Source organism: Artibeus jamaicensis, unplaced genomic scaffold, assembly GCF_021234435.1.
Source record: "Artibeus jamaicensis isolate MK-2021 breed Jamaican fruit bat unplaced genomic scaffold, CSHL_Jam_final contig_233, whole genome shotgun sequence".
NCBI classification, from domain to species: Eukaryota; Metazoa; Chordata; class Mammalia; order Chiroptera; family Phyllostomidae; genus Artibeus; species Artibeus jamaicensis.
The window spans coordinates 60,338,033-60,355,202 of NW_026521486.1; the positions used below are offsets into that span (position 1 = coordinate 60,338,033).

General features: G+C 37.7%; 1 protein-coding gene across 5 annotated transcripts in view; it reads left to right on the forward strand.

The window, feature by feature from the left end:
* The window catches only part of SRGAP1 (SLIT-ROBO Rho GTPase activating protein 1), a 277,168-nt gene that overhangs the window by 234,305 nt on the left and 25,693 nt on the right, over positions 1 to 17,170 (forward strand). For all 5 annotated transcript variants that reach the window (XM_053662053.1, XM_053662052.1, XM_037140307.2 and 2 more), the window contains one exon: positions 16,843 to 16,948. In XM_053662053.1, the coding sequence (XP_053518028.1) occupies positions 16,843 to 16,948 (106 nt within the window). The remainder of the gene's footprint in view (positions 1 to 16,842; positions 16,949 to 17,170) is intronic.

The window sequence follows — 17,170 nt, forward strand, 5'->3', positions numbered from 1 at the left end:
TGAGTCATCTCAGTGGGCCTCTGACCCAGCTGGAAAGAACTGAAAAGGAGGTATCACACTTCTGGAATTCTCCTCTAGCGATGTCCAAAGATTTCCCTCACATCCCATCCAGAAAGCTGAAATCTGGAAAAATAATAAGCACTCTACAATGCTTAGAGGTCTTCTAGGTACATACATCATATCAATGTTTATACATGTACCAATTGGATAAAGAACATTGGGCTACATTGTCAGTTACTATTGTAAAATTATTTCACCGTTTTGTTGGATGAGAAATACTATTTCATTGTGGGTATTTTTTTTTAAATAAGCAAACTTTTTCTTTTTTTTTTAGATTTTATTTATTTATCTTTAGAGAGGAAGGGGGGAAGGAGAGAGGAAGAGAAACATCAATGTACGGTTGCCTTTCGTGGGTCCCCTGCTGAGAACTGGCCTGCAGGGAACCTGCCTGCAACCCAAGCATGTGCCCTGACTGGGAATCGGACCGCGATCGTGTGGTTCGCAGGCCCATGCTCAATCCACTGAGCTACACCAGCCAGGGCCATCATTGTGGTTATTAAAAGCTGAAGCCACTGAGCCAGATATATCTAGGTTCAAATACTACTTTTACCACTTATCAGTTTTGTGATTTTAGACAGAGTAATATCTGTTTATATCTTCCTAAATATCTGTTTCTTTATCCACTTCATAGAGTCTGTGTGATGAATGAATGAGACAATCCATGCCTGGCACATAGTAAACCTCAATAAGTGTTACTAGCTGTCATCATTGCAGCTGTTCAACTACTCCTACTATAAACTTGGGTCACGGATGCCAATACCTGGGTTAGCCACTTACCAGTTTGTCCGTTACACTAAACATGTGGGGGGTTTTTTTGTTTACATTACTTCATGCATTTGGAAATGATGTTAGTATAGTCCAAAAGTTGTGTTGGTTCCAGCATGACTTTGTCCAGCATATTAAATGTTTTGTAACAAAGACAAGTTATCCACAATTAAAGAGTTAGATTTAGCAATCTACAAAGACTTAAAGAAAAAGTGAGAAATCTCCAGAAATATCTTTCTTTCATGCCAGCAGTGCCTTACCTGAAATGTTTCAAGAGCAAACAAAGAAGCTACAAAGACATTTATCCCTGTGCTAACTAAAACAATGGAGGGAATCAGTGAAAGTCAATGGATTAATAATCCTCAGGTTAAACGTTATGGGAATAGTCTCCATTGGAAATGAAAACCCTTCAGGACCTCCATCCCAAAGAGGCAGGAACCCTGGGCTTTGGGTTGAGGAGGGCGGTAGGTGCACACAACAGCAGGGATTTAACTGTGCTGGTAATTTAAGCAGTGTTGCTGATGTTTTTGTTAGTGCTCTGGTTACACTTCTGTAGGTGTTCAGCAGTCTGTCCCAACCCTACTTTTACCTATAAGTTCTCTTATTTTTAGTACACAGTTTTGCAGAATAGGATAGTTTCAAGAACATGTGATGGCACTATATATCACAACCCCTTTTCTTCCAAAATCCAATCTCTTAAAAAGAGGGACTTTCTGGCTATTACTGGCATCTCTAAGTAAGCATTTTTTCTTGCTGATGTGACCATGATATGTCTATAGTTTTCCTGGATTTTTAATAAAATCTTTGAGAATGGTATATGTCCTTCATCATTATATTCTCTCATTAATATTACATACTTTTGACCATTTGAATGATTGATTAACTGCCTATAATGTACAAAATTATCTAGAGATTCAGAGACTTGATTTTGGTATGTAAGAGGCTAAAAAATCTAATAGGGGAGTTAAGGTATTTACAAATAAATGCGTTGTAAGTTAGTACGTGATAGAAGCACAAAGATTTAGAAATTGTAGGGGAGAGAGAGCTCTTGTGGAGATCGATTGTTTTTATTCATGTCATATTCTCCTGGAATTGCCATAATTGCCTTTAACCTTCCCTTATAAGGTAATTGCATGTGACAGTTATTTTGTATAGAAAAATCTTCCCCTTTCATCTTTTCTAAGAGTTTACATAAGCCTCTGGAGTACCTCTTACTTTTTGTTTACCTATTTTTGGATTGTTTGGAGAAAGATTTTTTTTATGATGAGTTATTATTATGCCCCTAAATACCATATTCTTTGGAAGCTGGCAGTATATGTATTGATAGTAAAAGACAATTGGACTTAGTATTCTCTTTCTTTTTCTTTCAATGTGCACTATTCATTTTCCAGTTCACTGCAAATTTCTTTTTAAAAATTGCTTATCTGAAGACCTGGTGAACTCATATGCAGTCTAAATTTGAAGTGGCAAACTTGGTGGTATCTCGGTTCCTCACCCAAGGGTTAATTTTTTTTTTAAACCATCCACCTTGTGAGTGGTTTTGTGAATGGTTATGCCCACGCAGTCTGGGCAGCTGCTAGAGTGTTTGTATATTGTGGCTCTGAGACTGCCTAGGGCAAAAGTCCAAGTGACTTGCTTAGGAGAGCTACTCAAGCAGTTCACCGTCTCTCCCCGCTGGCTGAGGGCTGAGGGCTGAAAGCCCAGACGAAACATTTGCACTTCACCTTACATTATGTGTTGTTATTTAGGTGACTGCTCTGAACATGAGGAAACATTTTTAGGGGGTGATTTTTTTACCTATCACAAAATCAACATGGTCATTGTAGAATATTTGAAAAATACACAAAGAAAAGCACATAGATGAAAATAATCATCTATGCATAGTACCTCTTCCCAAAGAGAATTATTGGTGGGTATGCACTTTGTTACATTTTCTTCTGCTATTTTTCTATTCGTTTGCACACTTAACTTTTTTTAAAACTGAAGTAGAACTGTACTGTCCATTGTGTTCAGAATCGACCTTTTTTTTTACTTTTTTATTATAGAGAATTTCAAACATTTACAAAAGAATATACAAAAAATAATGAACCCCAGTATAAATTGTCACCTAGCTTTAACAGTTTTCATTTCTTGGACAAAATTATCCCACCTGTACCCTTTCATCCCTCTGACATCACATCACTTCACCTGTAGGTATATATCTCTGCAAAATGAGGATTCTGTTCTTTTTTTTCATATGTACAACATAGCCACAACACCATTATCATACCTAAAAAGTAATAATTCAGATAATCAGTGCTTTTAAAAAGCATCTGTTTATCGTGCAGTTAATATGTGATCACTGTAGAAAAATTAGGAAATAAACTAGAAAAACAAATCACCTATAATTCCTCTACACAAAGATAATGTTTAGCTTTTTAATGTCTTTCCAGATTTTTTCTGTACATATACCTATACACTTTTAAAAGCACCTTCTCAAGATATAATTCTCATATCATAAAATTCATCCATTAAGGTATACAACTCAGCAGTACACCTTAGTATATTCACAGGTTATGCACAGATCACCACCATGAATTTTAGAACATTTTCATGACTCCAGAAAGAAACCCGCTAGCAAACACTTCCCATGTACTCATAACCATCACCAGCCTCAGGACTAGGTGGCTACTAATCTATTTTCTATGTATAAATTTACCTATTCTGGCCATTTCACAGAAATGAAATTATATAATACAGGATCTTTTGTGACTGGCTTCATTCACCTAGAAAAATGTCCTATGGTTCTTCCATGTTGTAGTATTTATTAGTACTTTATTTTATTGCCAAGTAATATTCCATTATAGGTATATACCACAGTCATATACTTTTAATAAAAATTGTATCATGTCAAATGGCTGCTAATGGATGTGAAATTTCTTTCTGAGGTTGTCAGATGTTCTAAAATTGATTGAGATAATGATTGATCACCTGTGAATATATTAAAATCATCAAATTGTATGCTTTTTAAAAAAAATTAATCTTTATTGAATTTATTTCTGTTACTTAGTCCTCTTATGCCCCCTTCCCCCAGCAATGCCCACACTGTTATTTGTGTCCATGAGCCCGTTTTCTTTATTGCTCAATCCCTCCACCCCTAACCACCCCCTCCCTGCACTGGCCCTCATCCTATTCTCCATCAATGAGTCTGTCCCAATTTTCCTTGTTAGTTCAGTTTGTTCATCAGATTCCACATGTGAGATGTGAGTGAAATCATGTGGTATTTGTCTTTCTCTGACTGACTTATTTCACTTACATAATGTTCTCTAGGCCCATTCATACTGTAGCAAAGGGTAAAATTTTCTCATTTTTACAGCCAAGTAGCATTTCATTGGGTAAATGTCCCTTGGTTGTTTTATCTACTCATCTACTGATGGACACTCAGGCTACTTCCATATCTTGGCATTTATAAATAATGCTGCAATGAACATAGGGGTGCTTATGTTCTTTTGACTTAGTGTTTTGGGTTCCTTTGGATATATTCCCAGGAATGTAGTTGCTGAGTCAAAAGGCAGATTCATTCTTAATTTTTTGAGATATCTCCATACTGTCTTCCATATTGGCTGTACCACTTTTGTATTCCCACCAACAGTGCAAGAGGGCTCCCCTTTCTCCACATCTTCCCCAGCACTTGTTTGATTTATTGATCATAGCCATTATGACAAGTGTGAGATGGTATCTCATTGTGGTCTTAATTTGCATTTCTCTGATGATTAGTGATATTGAACATCTTTTCATATGTCTGTTGGCCATCTGTATGTCCTCTTTGGAGAAGTATCTATTCAGATCCTTTGCTCATTTTTTAATTGGGTTTTTTTTGTTTCCTTGATGTTCATCGTTGTAAGTTCTTTATTAATTTTGGATATTAACCCCTTATCAGATGTATCAGCGAATATGTTCTCCCATTCTGTGAGTTGTCTTTTTATTTTGTTGATGATTTCCTTTACGCAAAAACTTTTTAGTTTGATGTAGTTCCATTTGTTTATTTTTTGTTTGTTTGTTTCCCTTGCCTGGGGCAGTATATCCGATAAAACACTGCTATCAGCAATGTCCAAGATTTTGCTCTCTTTTATACTTTTTATGGTTTGGGGTCTAACATTTGAGTCTTTGATCCATTTTTAATTTACTCATGTATGTAGTATAAGGTGGTCTAGTTTTATTTTTCTGCATATATCTGTCCAGTTTTCCCAGTACCATTTATTGAACAAACTATCTTTAACCCATTGTAGGTGTTTGCTTCCTGTGTCAAATATCAATTGACTGTAAAGGTGTGGGTTTATTTCTGGCCTCTCTATTCTGTTCAGTTGATTTATGTATCTGTTTATATGCCAGTACTATGCTGTTTTGATTACTATGGCCTTTTAGTAAAGTTTCATATTAGATATCATGATTCCTCCAACTTTATTTTTTCTCAGGATCACTGTTGCGATGCGGGCTCTTTTGTGGGTTCACATAACCTTCTGAAATATTCGTTCTACTTCAGTGAAATATGTCATTGGAATCTTGATAGGAATTGCACTGACTCTATAGATTGCTTTGGGTAGTATGGAAATTTTAATGATGTTAATTCTTCCTATCAATGAACAAGATATGTCCTGCTTCCACTTATTTGTATCTCCTTCAACTTCTTTCTTCATTGTCTTCTAATTTTCCAAGTACCAGTCTTTTACATGGGTGATTAGGTTTATTCCTAGGTATTTTAATTCTTTCTGTAGCAATTGTGAATGGGATTGTTTTCTTAATTTCCCTTTCTGGTAGTTCATTGTTAGTATGGTATAGTCAGCCATAAAAATGTGAGTGATTTCTGGATACCAATTTTGTATCCTGCTACTTTGCTAAATTCATTTATCGGTTCTAGTAGTTTCTTGATGGAATTTTGGGGTTTCTCCATGTACAGTATCATGTCATCTACAGGTAAAGACAGTTTTACTTCTTCCTTTCTAATTTGGATGCGTCCTTTTTATTTCTTCTTGTATGATTGCTGTGGTTAGGATTTCCAGTACTATGTTGGATAAGAGAGGTGAAAACAGATATCCCTGTTTGTTCCTGATCCTAACAGGAAGACTTGTAGTTTTTGCCTGTTGAGTATGATGCTGGCAGTGGGTTTTGTTTGTTGTCATATATGGCCTTATTATGTTTTAAGTATAGTCCCTGTAATGTCACTTTGATGAGCATTTTTATCATAAAAGGGTGCTGGATTTTATCAAATGCTTTTTATAGCATTTTAGATACATTTTATCAAATGTATCTATCGATGTGATCAGGGGGTTTTTGTCCTTCATCTTGTTTATGTGGTAAATCACAATTATTGATTTACGAATGTTGTACCAACCTTGCATTCCCAGAATAAATCCCACTTGATCATGGTGTATGATGTCTTCGATGCATTGCTGTATTCAGTTTACTAATATCTTTGTAGAGAATTTTAGCATCTGTGTTGATGAGGGATATTGGCCTAAATTTTTACTTCTTTGTAATGTTTTTATCTGGTTTTGGAATTAGGCTAATGCTGGCGTCATAAAATGAGTTTGGGAGCCTTCCCTCCTCCTGCATTTTATGAAATAGTTTGAAAAGAAGACATGTTATTTCCTCTTGGAATGTTAGGTATAAATCACCTGTGAGGCCATCCAGTCCTGGGCTTTTGCTTTTGAGGGTTTTTTAAATTATTGCTTCAATTTCACTAGGTATAATCTGGCTATTCAGATTCTCTGATTTTTCCTGATTTCATTTTGGAAGATTTTATGTTTCTAGAAATTTATCCATTTCATCAAGGTTGTCTGGTGATGGCATATGGTTATTCATAATATTTTCTTACAGTCCTTTGTATTTCTGTGGTGTTGATTATTATTTCTCCTCTTTTGTTTCTGATTTTATTTATTTGGATCCTTTCTCTTTTTTTTTTTTTTTCTTGATAAATCCAGGTAAAGGTTTCTCAGTCTTGTTTGTCTTTTCAGAGAAGCAGCTCTTAGATTCATTGTTCCTGGTCATTTCTTTAGACTCTATTTCATTTATTTCTGCTCTTATCCTTATTATTTTCTTCCTTTTGTTCACTTTGGACGTTGTTATTCCTTTTTAAGTTCCCTTAAATATGAAGTTAGATTGTTCATTTGAACTTTTTTTTTTTTTTTTTGCTACAGGCCTATAATGCAATGAATTTCCCTCTTATGATTGCTTTCCCAGTATCCCCCAGATTTTGGATTGTTGCGTCCTCATTTTCATTTCTTTCAAGGTATCTTTTGATTTCTTTTTTTCAGTATATTTTACTGATTATGCTATTACAGTTGTCCTGTTTTCTGCTCTCCTTTATTCCTCTCTGCCCTGTACCCCTCTCCAATCATCATTCCCCTGCCTTAGTTCATGTCCATGGGTCATCTATGTAAGTTCCTCGGCTTTTCTATTTTTCATACTATTCTTAACCTCCCCCTATTTTGTACCTACCATTTATGCTTATTCCCTGTACCTTTTTCCACATTCTTCCCCCACTACCTCCCCGCTGATAACCCTCCCTGTGATCTCTATTCTCTGAATCTGTTCCTGTTCTAGTTGTTTGTTTTTGTTTTTTTTTAGGTTTGGTTGTTGGTAGATATAAGTTTGTTGTCATTTTGCTGTTCATATTTTTTAGCTTCTTTTTCTTAGATAAGTCCCTGTAACGTTTCATATAAGGGCTTGGTGATGATGAATTCCTTTATCTGCCTTCCATTCTAAATGATAGTTTTGATGGATAGAGTACTCTTGGATGTACGTTCTTGCCTTTCATGGCTTGGAATACTTCTTTCCACTCCCTCCTTGCCCATAAGGTCTCTTTTGAGAAATCAGCTGAGAGTCTAATGGGAACTCCTTTGTCCATAACTGTCCCCTTTTCTCTTGCTGCTTTTAAGATTCTCTTCTTATCTTTCATCTTGGGTAATGTAATTATGATGTGCCTTGGTGTATGCTTCCTTGGTCCAGCTTCTTTGGGACTCTCTGAGCTTCTGGACTTCCTAGAAGTCTATTTGCCTTGCCAGATTGGGGAAGTACTTCTTCATTGTGTTTTCAAATAAGTTTTCAATTTCTTGCTCTTCGTCTTCTCCTTCTGGCACCCCTATGATTCAGATGTTGGAATATGTAATGTTGTCCCAGAGGTTCCTAACCCTCTCCTCTTTTTTTTTTGAATTCTTGTTTCTTCATTCTTTTCTGGTTGAATGTTTATTTCTTCCTTATGCTCCAAACTGTTGATTTGAGTTCTGGTTTCCTTCCTTTCACTGTTGGTTCTCTTTATTTTACTTTGCACAGCCTTCACTTTTTCCCCTATTTTATGACCATCCTAAACCATTTCTGCGAGCATCCTGATTACCAGTGTTTTGAACTCTACATGTGATAGGTTGGTTATTTCTTCATTGCTTAGTTGTATTTTTCTGGAGTTTTGATCTGTTTTTTTTTTTTTTTCCCATTTAGGCCATTTTTTTTCTCTCAGTGTGCCTGTTATGTGGCAAGGGGCAGAGCCTTAGGTATTCAAGAGGATGGAGCAACCCATGTCACTGTGTTGTGGCCCTATTTGTGGGGGAGGGGTCTGAGAGGGAACAATGCTGCTTGCTCAGCTCTCAGTCAGCTTTCAGTCACTTCCTTCACTACCCACAAGCAAATTGGACCCTTCTGGTGCTGATTCCCAGCAGGGTGGTTTTGTGTGTGTTCTAAGACCCCATGGGTCTCTGCAATGAACCCTCCTGTGAGGCTGGGAGTTCTTCTGCCACCTCAACCCCCACAGGTTTTTTCGGAGGTTTTGAGACTTTATTTCCCCACACTGGAGCCCTGAGTTGTGTGGTCTGTTTCACTCCCCAGTTGTTCCTGCACGTAAATGTGGGACCACCCAGTCTGCCAGCCACAGCGTTGCGGCTGGACCCTGGGCCAGTCCACCAGCTGCCACCTTGCTACATGTCCTCTCTACCCCTACTGCCCATCTCCGCCACTCTGTCTTGCATGAATGTTTCTTCTTTAACTCCTTGGTTGTTGGACTTTTATGTAATTCAATTTTCTGGCAGTTCTGATTTTTTTTTAAATTTGTTGTTCTTTTTTTGGTTGTGCAAGGAGGCAAAGTATATCTACCTATGCCTCCATCTTGGCCATAAGTCCTCTTTTGATTTCTTCCTTGATCTCATTGTTGACCCACTTATTTTTTAATAACACGTTATTTAGCTTCCATATCTGCATGTGTTTTTCAGTGTTCTTGTGATTTATTTCTAGTTTCATAGCATTGTGGTCAGAGAATATCCTTGATATGGTTTCAGTCTTCTTAAATTTATTGAGTCTTGTTTTGTGTCCTATCGTGGTCTGTCCTAGAAAACGTTCCATGTGCCCTTGAAAAGTATGTGTATTCTGCTACTTTAGAGTGAAATGCTTTGAAGATATCAAATAAATCCACTTGATTTAATGTGTCATTTAAAACCACTGTCTCTTCATTGGTTTTCTGCCTAGAAAATATATTCATTGAAATCAATGGAGTGTCAAAACCCTGACTATGTATTTCTGTCAATCTCTCCCTTTCTGTTCATCAATATTTGCTTCAGAAATTTAGGTGCTCCTTTGTTCAGTGTGTAAATGTTTACTAGGGTTATATCCTCTTGTTGGATTGCTCCCTTTTTTGTTATGCAGTGTCCTTTGTCTCTTACTGTTGCATTGGTTTTAAAGTCTATTTTGTTGGATATAAGTACTGCTACCCTAGCTTTTTTTTCCTTTTCATTTGAATAAACTATCTTTTTCCATGCCTTTACTTTTAGTCTGTGTGTATCTTTTGATCTGAGGTGGGTCTCTTGGAGGCAGCATATATGTGGGTCTTGTTTTCTTATCCATTCAGTTACCCTGTGTCTTTTGGTTGGAGAATTTAAGCCATTTACATTTAAGGTGATTATTGATAGATGCATATTTAGTGCCATTTTGTTGTTTGACTATTTTCCCTTTTTTTTCTTTTCTCTTTTTCTTTTTCTTCTTAAAGCAAGCCCTTTAAAATTTGTTGCTAACAAACTCCTTTAGCTTTTTCTCATCTGGGAAGCTCCTTATTTCTCTTTCAATTTTAAATGATAGGCTTGCTGGGCAAAGTAACATTGATTGTAGGTCCTTGCTTTTCATCACCTTGAATATTTCACACCACTCCCTTCTGTCCTGAAATGTTTCTGTTGAGAAATCAGCTTGACAGTCTAATTGGTGTTCCCTTGTAGGTAACTGCCTGCTTTTCTCTTACAGCTTCTAGGATTCTTTCCTTGTCTTTAAGCCTTGTCATTTTAATTATGATGTGTCTGAGAGTAGGCCTCTTTGGGTCCAACTTGTTTGGGACTCTCTTGAGTTTCCTGGACTTGTGTGTCTTTTTCCTTCACCAGGCTAGGGAATTTTTCAGTCATTATTTCTTCAAATAGGTTCTCGATCCTTGCTTATTATCTTCTCCTTCTGGTATTCCCATGATGTGGATGTTGTTATGCTTCATGTTGTCCAAAATGTTTCTTTAGCTCTTCTCACTTTTTAAATTCTTTTTTCTTTTTGCTGCTCTGCCTGGGTGCTTTTTTCTACCTTGTCTTCCCAAACCCTGATGCAATCCTCTGCTTCATCTGACCTCCTGTTTATTCCTTCTGATGTGTTTTTTATTTCAGATATCATTCTCTGTTTCTGACTGGTCATTTTTATGGTTTCTGTCTTTTTTCATGCTGTTGATTCTCCTTATAATCATTACTCTAAACTCTCTATCTGATACATTGCTTGCCTCCATTTTATCTAGTTCTTCTTCTGGAGAATTCTCTTGGTCTTTTATTTGGGGCTTGTTTCTTTTTTTTTCTCATTTGGCTGCTTCTTTGTATTTTCAGTCTTAATTATTAAACCAATCATAAATATAGCCTTACGTTGTCATCAGCAACCTGGCTTAAGCATCACAGGGCAGAGTAATTCCTGCAGGCAGGGCTATGGCTTCCCTTCAGGCTGATGCCACTTGGAGAGGAGTGCTCTGCCTGAGAAAGATGGCTTCTGCAGTGTGGGGAATGAGTAGGCACAGGGATCCTGCTGGCTATTCCTTCAGTTCTCTCTCCACAGTTACCAACCCCTTACTCTCGTCAAGTGTCCTAGTCCACTCTGTCCTCCCTTGCAGGAGCCCAGAGTGAGTGGCTGCAAATGAAATTTTGTGCGTTGGCCTTTGATGATGCTCTCAGTGTCTCCAGCCATCTCTCCGTGGCAAACAGAAATTCTGCTGCTTTTCATTACTGGATGTTATCTGGGTTCCTTTGCGGCTCTGGTGCTGTAGGCTGGGGAGCTCAGGTTGGAGTTTAGACCCCACATTTCTCAGGGGGAACCTCCCACCCTGGCTGCTGAAATTCCCTCTGGAACTTCAGCTACTGCCTGCGGGAGCCCAGCCAGCCCTCTCACAGCTCCTTCCCTCTCTACCAGTCCCATTGTGGTGAAGTGATTTCTTCTCTCTGCCTGGCCTCTCCCAGCTAGTGTTCAGCTGCACGTTCAGGATGATTGCTCTACAGTTTAGTTGTAACTGGTTTGGTCCTGGGAAAGGTTGGTGGAGCTTCCCCTTACTCCTCTGCCCTCTTGGATTTCTTGAATTGTACACTTTAAATGTGTGAGTTATATGACATATAAATTATGTCTCAAGAAATCTGTCATTAAAAACTTTATCATACTGTATTTGCTCTTTTTAAACCACTTTTTAAGTTTAATATTATTAATGCTTTCCCATGTAAGTAAATATTTTCAAAATACAGATTTTAGGTGCCATATAATGTTTTTTATTATATTTAATAAATTCCCTAGTTTTAGAAACTTAGATTGTTTTCAGTGATTTTACAATGATATAAAATACTGTGATGAGTCTCCTAGTATGTAAATCTATTTGCTCATTTTAATTTTTTCATTAAAAAAAGCTTTTTTTGAATTCTTTTTCTAGTACTCTAGTATATTTTTTGTTACTAAAAATTATTTCGGCTTCATTGCAAACATGGCGGTTTTCTCTCTGAGCTCTAAATTTGTCGATGCATTATAATAATTTTATTTTATGCTTAGTAATGTTCTCTGGGCTTAGTATCTGAACTGAATAGATAAAGCTTCCTAGGCTAAGACTCAGTTTCTTCACTTACTCTAACATGATAATTCAGTAGAAGGAGAAACATTATGTATATATTTATACAGTGTTACTAATTAACTAGGAAAAAACACAATGGCTTAATTCACAGAAGTCAACCTATTAATAGTTAGTGAGAGTTGCTAGCAGTTCGTTCCTTCCTTATCTGGAACAGCAGCTGGTATCTCATCTCAAGACTAGGCTAAGATCCATCCAGATAGATGTACTAGAACATCTCTTTGTTTTTCTCATTATTATACGTACAAATTATTTAATTCCTTGTTATTGTTAGAACCTAACAGTGAACCTAACTGCCTCAGCCTATTAAATTCACCTAAAATGCTGCTTTTGGGGCCGTTGAGCTCAGAAATATCTGTGTGCTAGCCCTTAAATAAACCATTTTAAAGGTGGCCATTAATTTCCTTCTGTCTTCATACCTGAGGTTAAATTTGCACCTTGTGATTTATTGTCTTCTGGCAAACCAATATTTATGCAAGTAGTGCCACAGAAGAACTAGTACTTCCCAATAAAGGCCATTTGAACTTTTTGCCATTTTTTGAAGTATCTTGTGCTTTGTGGGGAATCTTTCACACGCATTTACACAGAGCTGTCAATCCCCCGTGCTGGTAAGTTGGGGTTGTGACATGGGAACCTTGCCGTGCTACAAAAGGAACATAAATTAGCCTGCAGAGCTTAGAGCACATGACCGAGATTGGATGAGTGCTACTTTTACCTAATTACATAAGATCTGAATCGTGGAAACAAAGCCCAGCATAAAGGAAATTCAAATGAAACACTGGTTTTCCTCACTGACAACTTTCCTGGAGGGAAGTAAAGGTCCATCTTTTCATGCAGCTTAAAATTATGAAGGACCTGAATTGCCCCACTCACAGCCAGCTAGGAAGGCTCATTAATCAGTGTCCTTAGCAGCCTGGGCTCGGGAGACAAAATGAGTCATTTGTGCCAGAGTAAGGCTGCTGAGGGGCGCACGCTGCAAGCCTGTTGAGCAACCAGTCAGGTAATGCCTGAGTCCTGCTCACAGCCACGCGGTCTGACATCTCTGCAATCTCTGCGAAAGAGAGATTAATTCAGAAACACCAGACACTCTGGTTTGCTTTGATTTGTGTTTACTGTTGGTGCAGAGAGTGTGTGCCTGACTCACTTAACTTTAGGTCGTCTTTTTGGTGTCACGTGTTTTTCATTCCTGTTGCTTTTCTCTCCTGAATCTTTCATTTGCATCTCACAGCACCCTTTCCCAATCCTTTATTTTCAACTGTGGTAAAATACACGTCACATAAAAATTTATCATTTTAACTGTTTTTAATGTACAGTGTAGGGGCCTTAAACCATTCATCTCCACATAGTTTTCATTATCCCAGACTGAAACTTGTATCCATTAAGCAAAAACTATCTATTTCTCCTCCTAATCTCTGTCAGGCACCATTCTGTTTTCTGTCTCTATGAATTTTATTCTGGACGCATTGTATAAGTGGAATTATACAATGCTTATCTTTTTGTGTCTGGCTTATTTTACTTAGCATAATGTCTTCAAGGTTCATTCAGTTCGTAGTGTATATAAGAATGCCATTCCTTTTTTTAAGGTTGAATAATATTTTATCAAGTTTATATTCCATCTGTCTATCAATGAGCATATAGGTTATTCTGCCTCCTGGCTATTATAAATAATGGTGGTATGGAATTGGTATGTAAATATTTGTTGCCCCAATTCTTTTAAAATAAAATTTGAAACTGTCTTTATGGGGTAGGGGAACTAAACTTAGAACGGAGAGAAAGAAACAAGGAGACCCTGAAATCACCTTAAGCCCCTCAAAAGTAATGCCTGTGTCCTTTTCTAGCCTGACAATGACTTGCACCCTACGGGATCTGACAAAGATTAAAGATCAGCAATGCATTAAAACTGGTTCCTTTTGCCTTCTTTCTTTTCCTTTTTTTCTTTAAGACCCCAAAGCTAGTTTTCAGCTGCTAGGACCCTTTGGCTGATAGTTGACCATAACCTTACACTGAGGATTAGCTTAGAAAAGCAGCACACTTAACTCTTGAAATACTCCCAGATCCTCAGTAAACAATGGAAGAAGTTTTATGTTGTTATTTGTTTTAAACTATAACCCTTATATGGCTCTATAAGTGGCTGGGAAAGAGTAGAAGATATTGCCATTCAGGGGACCATTAATGGGACAATTCATCTTTATAGTTTATTATTTCCATTAACATGTTAACCTTTGTGAGTGCTTGGTTTTGAGGCATGAATGTAAAATTATTTACGCACACAATTTTTAATGACCAAGGGAATAAATGCTAGTAAATCTCAATGTATACTCTCCTTTTTTTTCAATGTATACCATTAAGAATTGAGTCATTGTATGTATAATTTCACCTTTGAGAGATTTTGCTTGTTTGTCGAGAGAGACTTGCTAGATACAGGTGTGCTAAAGTATCTTTTTATCCCTAACTGAAAAGAGCAACAACAGTCATTTCTTTAAAAACATCGGTTATTCAGGTAATAACCTTTTAACAATTTAATTTCAGATATGAAACAGCAATCTAGCTGTCCCTAAATATATAGTATTTATAGATGCACAGTGACTCCCTCCTACCCTCCCCCTTAAATTCTCAGTGAGTTGCATATTTCTGCATCCGTGGGTATTTCAGTTCCTCTCTTTGCCCACATGGGTTTGCCGAGTGGCCCGTGATGCTGTTGCAGAGACACACGGGTAACTCTGGGGTGTGTTTTGGTCCTACTGGGACCCTGGGGCTGAACTAGGTGGAAACAATGGTAAACTTTATTATTGAGTTCTTGTGGCCTGAGTAAATTTATATCCTTGTTTAGTAACTTTTTAAAAGCCCCCTATTCCCTCTTTTCAGAAAAAAAAAATCAAGATCATTGTGTGGAAAGGAAATTAAACAAAGTACTTAAATTCAACAGATGTGTCCCTAACCTACATTTCATAGTGTTACATCTTTTCTCATTCTGAAATACTTTATAAATTAAAAGGCAGGATATAAATGTATTTATTTCAATATTATTGACAGCACATTATTAGTAGTTACAGCTTTATGTTGAAAATTTCAAAGTGTTATAGGAATGTTCATTGGATGATCATGTTTTACTTACATTCTGATGAGAGTTTCTGACATGCCATTTTCTAAAAGTTGACAGCAGTAGTTCGGCTGTGGCAAACTCAACAATGGGAATGAAAGTGGTTTGTCCCAAGGATCCTGATAAATTATTTCTTGTTTTGTGAACTCATCAGTGGTTAAACGAGAACATTCCTAATACCCTGTTCACTTTTTCAGCTGTGCAGAGAGAAAAATAAAATGCCTAGGTAACTGGGTGGTTTGATAAGTGGGAAGTAGGTGGGGTCAGCACTTGAGAGCCCAGGGACCTGAGCTTGGCACAAGGTAGGTGAGGCAGTGGCTCTGAGCCTGGGCTGCACAGAAGAATCTCGGGCATCGGCATTTTTTAAATTTCTTCACGTGATTCCAAGTCAAGGTTGAAAACCACAGATTTAAGAAGAATTAGAATAGGAAACTGAGGTAGGGGAGTATTATGATGGTGCAGTAGAAATAATAAAGATTTCAACTAGGAAATGGCATTGAGATATTCAGGGGGGAGAAACAACAAGGTTTATTATGTCCCACGTGAGTGAGAAAAATGAAGCGAGATAACCGGCTCCATAAGGGTGGTACCCTAACCTTGAGATCATTGGCTATACTGTCAGATGCTAAAGTCTTTCAAGTAGGATACATGAATATCCCAAGAGCAGTTAAGAATAAATGTAGTAATGTGAAATTATAGTAAGCTTTAAAAATGTTTTTGAAATATTTTTCTCAAATGTATGCTTTTTGGGTATGTTCAACGTTGTACTTGATAGAGATATTTTGAAATTCAAGAAAGACAGCCAGACTTAGGAAACATCAAACAGGTTCTAGTCCCAGCTCTGCCCATCCAGTCAGCTGACCTTGGATAAGCCACTCCCCCAGTTCTCACTTTCCCAGTCCGTTGGGTGGGGATGACAGTGCCTGCCGTGCCCACAGCCCAGCATTGTTTTCCACATTAAATAGATAGTCTGAAAACCCATTGTAAAATACAGACCATTATGCAGATAATGGATTCTTAGCAGTAACCTTTTTGCTGTTGATCGTAAACACTTTAATACTGAGATGCTTTGGACAATGTGTATTCCTAGTAAAGAGGTAAAATGATACTAGAAAGTCCCAGGTACCCATCTCTTCAGAGAGCTCACCATCCTACAGGGAAGGCAGGATAAGGGAATAAACAGCTGTGAACACCAGGGTGTACGTCCTGGGAGAGCAGGAACCCTATCACTGATGTACTCCTAATGCCTCAGTGCGTGGAACCAAGTCGGCGCGCCTAAAATGTTTTATTTAAAAAATTGATGAAATGGTATAATGCAAGGTAAAAATCATATAAATAAAATACTGTGGTAGTTTCAGGGAAGGAACTGCCTGAATCATAGTAATAGAAAAATAATATATGACAAATTCATGAATAATGGGGTGAAGGAGAACATCCCAAAAGGTACTTTAGTTAACATGGAGCAAAAAAGGAGTGGAAATCATATCAGATGCAAAAATCTAGAAATAGCAACAGGTGAAGAATTATTTTTACATCTAGAAGACTGAGTTGCTCAAGGCCAAGACCACCATGGAAATCAGAGGAAACAAGGGTGTGTCAGAGGAGAAGCCTTCAGGAATGGTGTTACACCCGGACCCGTTACTTACTCATTGCTGGTTGTGGTTACATCTCACCAAGGTCACAGGACTGCTTGTGTTCACGTGTAAAATTTGGTCCTATAGTGTTGTGCTTTAAATGGGGCAAGTGAAAGCATCCTGACCGTGTCCGCTTCTGTCTGCAGGAGTCGATAATCTCTATGAGAGGGCGCTTCACATCCGCAAGCTCCTCCTGACCTTGCCCAGGTCGGTCCTTATAGTCATGAGGTACCTCTTTGCCTTCCTCAATCAGTAAGTACCCTAATACCAAAATGCCCATTTTAACTCTTCCGGCACAGCTCTGAATGCTGTCTTTGTTCTTGGATTCTGCAAAACGTACACTGGGTTTCACTTATCAGCACAGCCCCAGAAGATCGAATACAGACTGAAGGGACCTTTTCCCTCAGCGTATCAAGGTCACTGTGTGATAGATGAGAGGTGTGGAAACACTGGTCAGAAATGCAAAATTATACA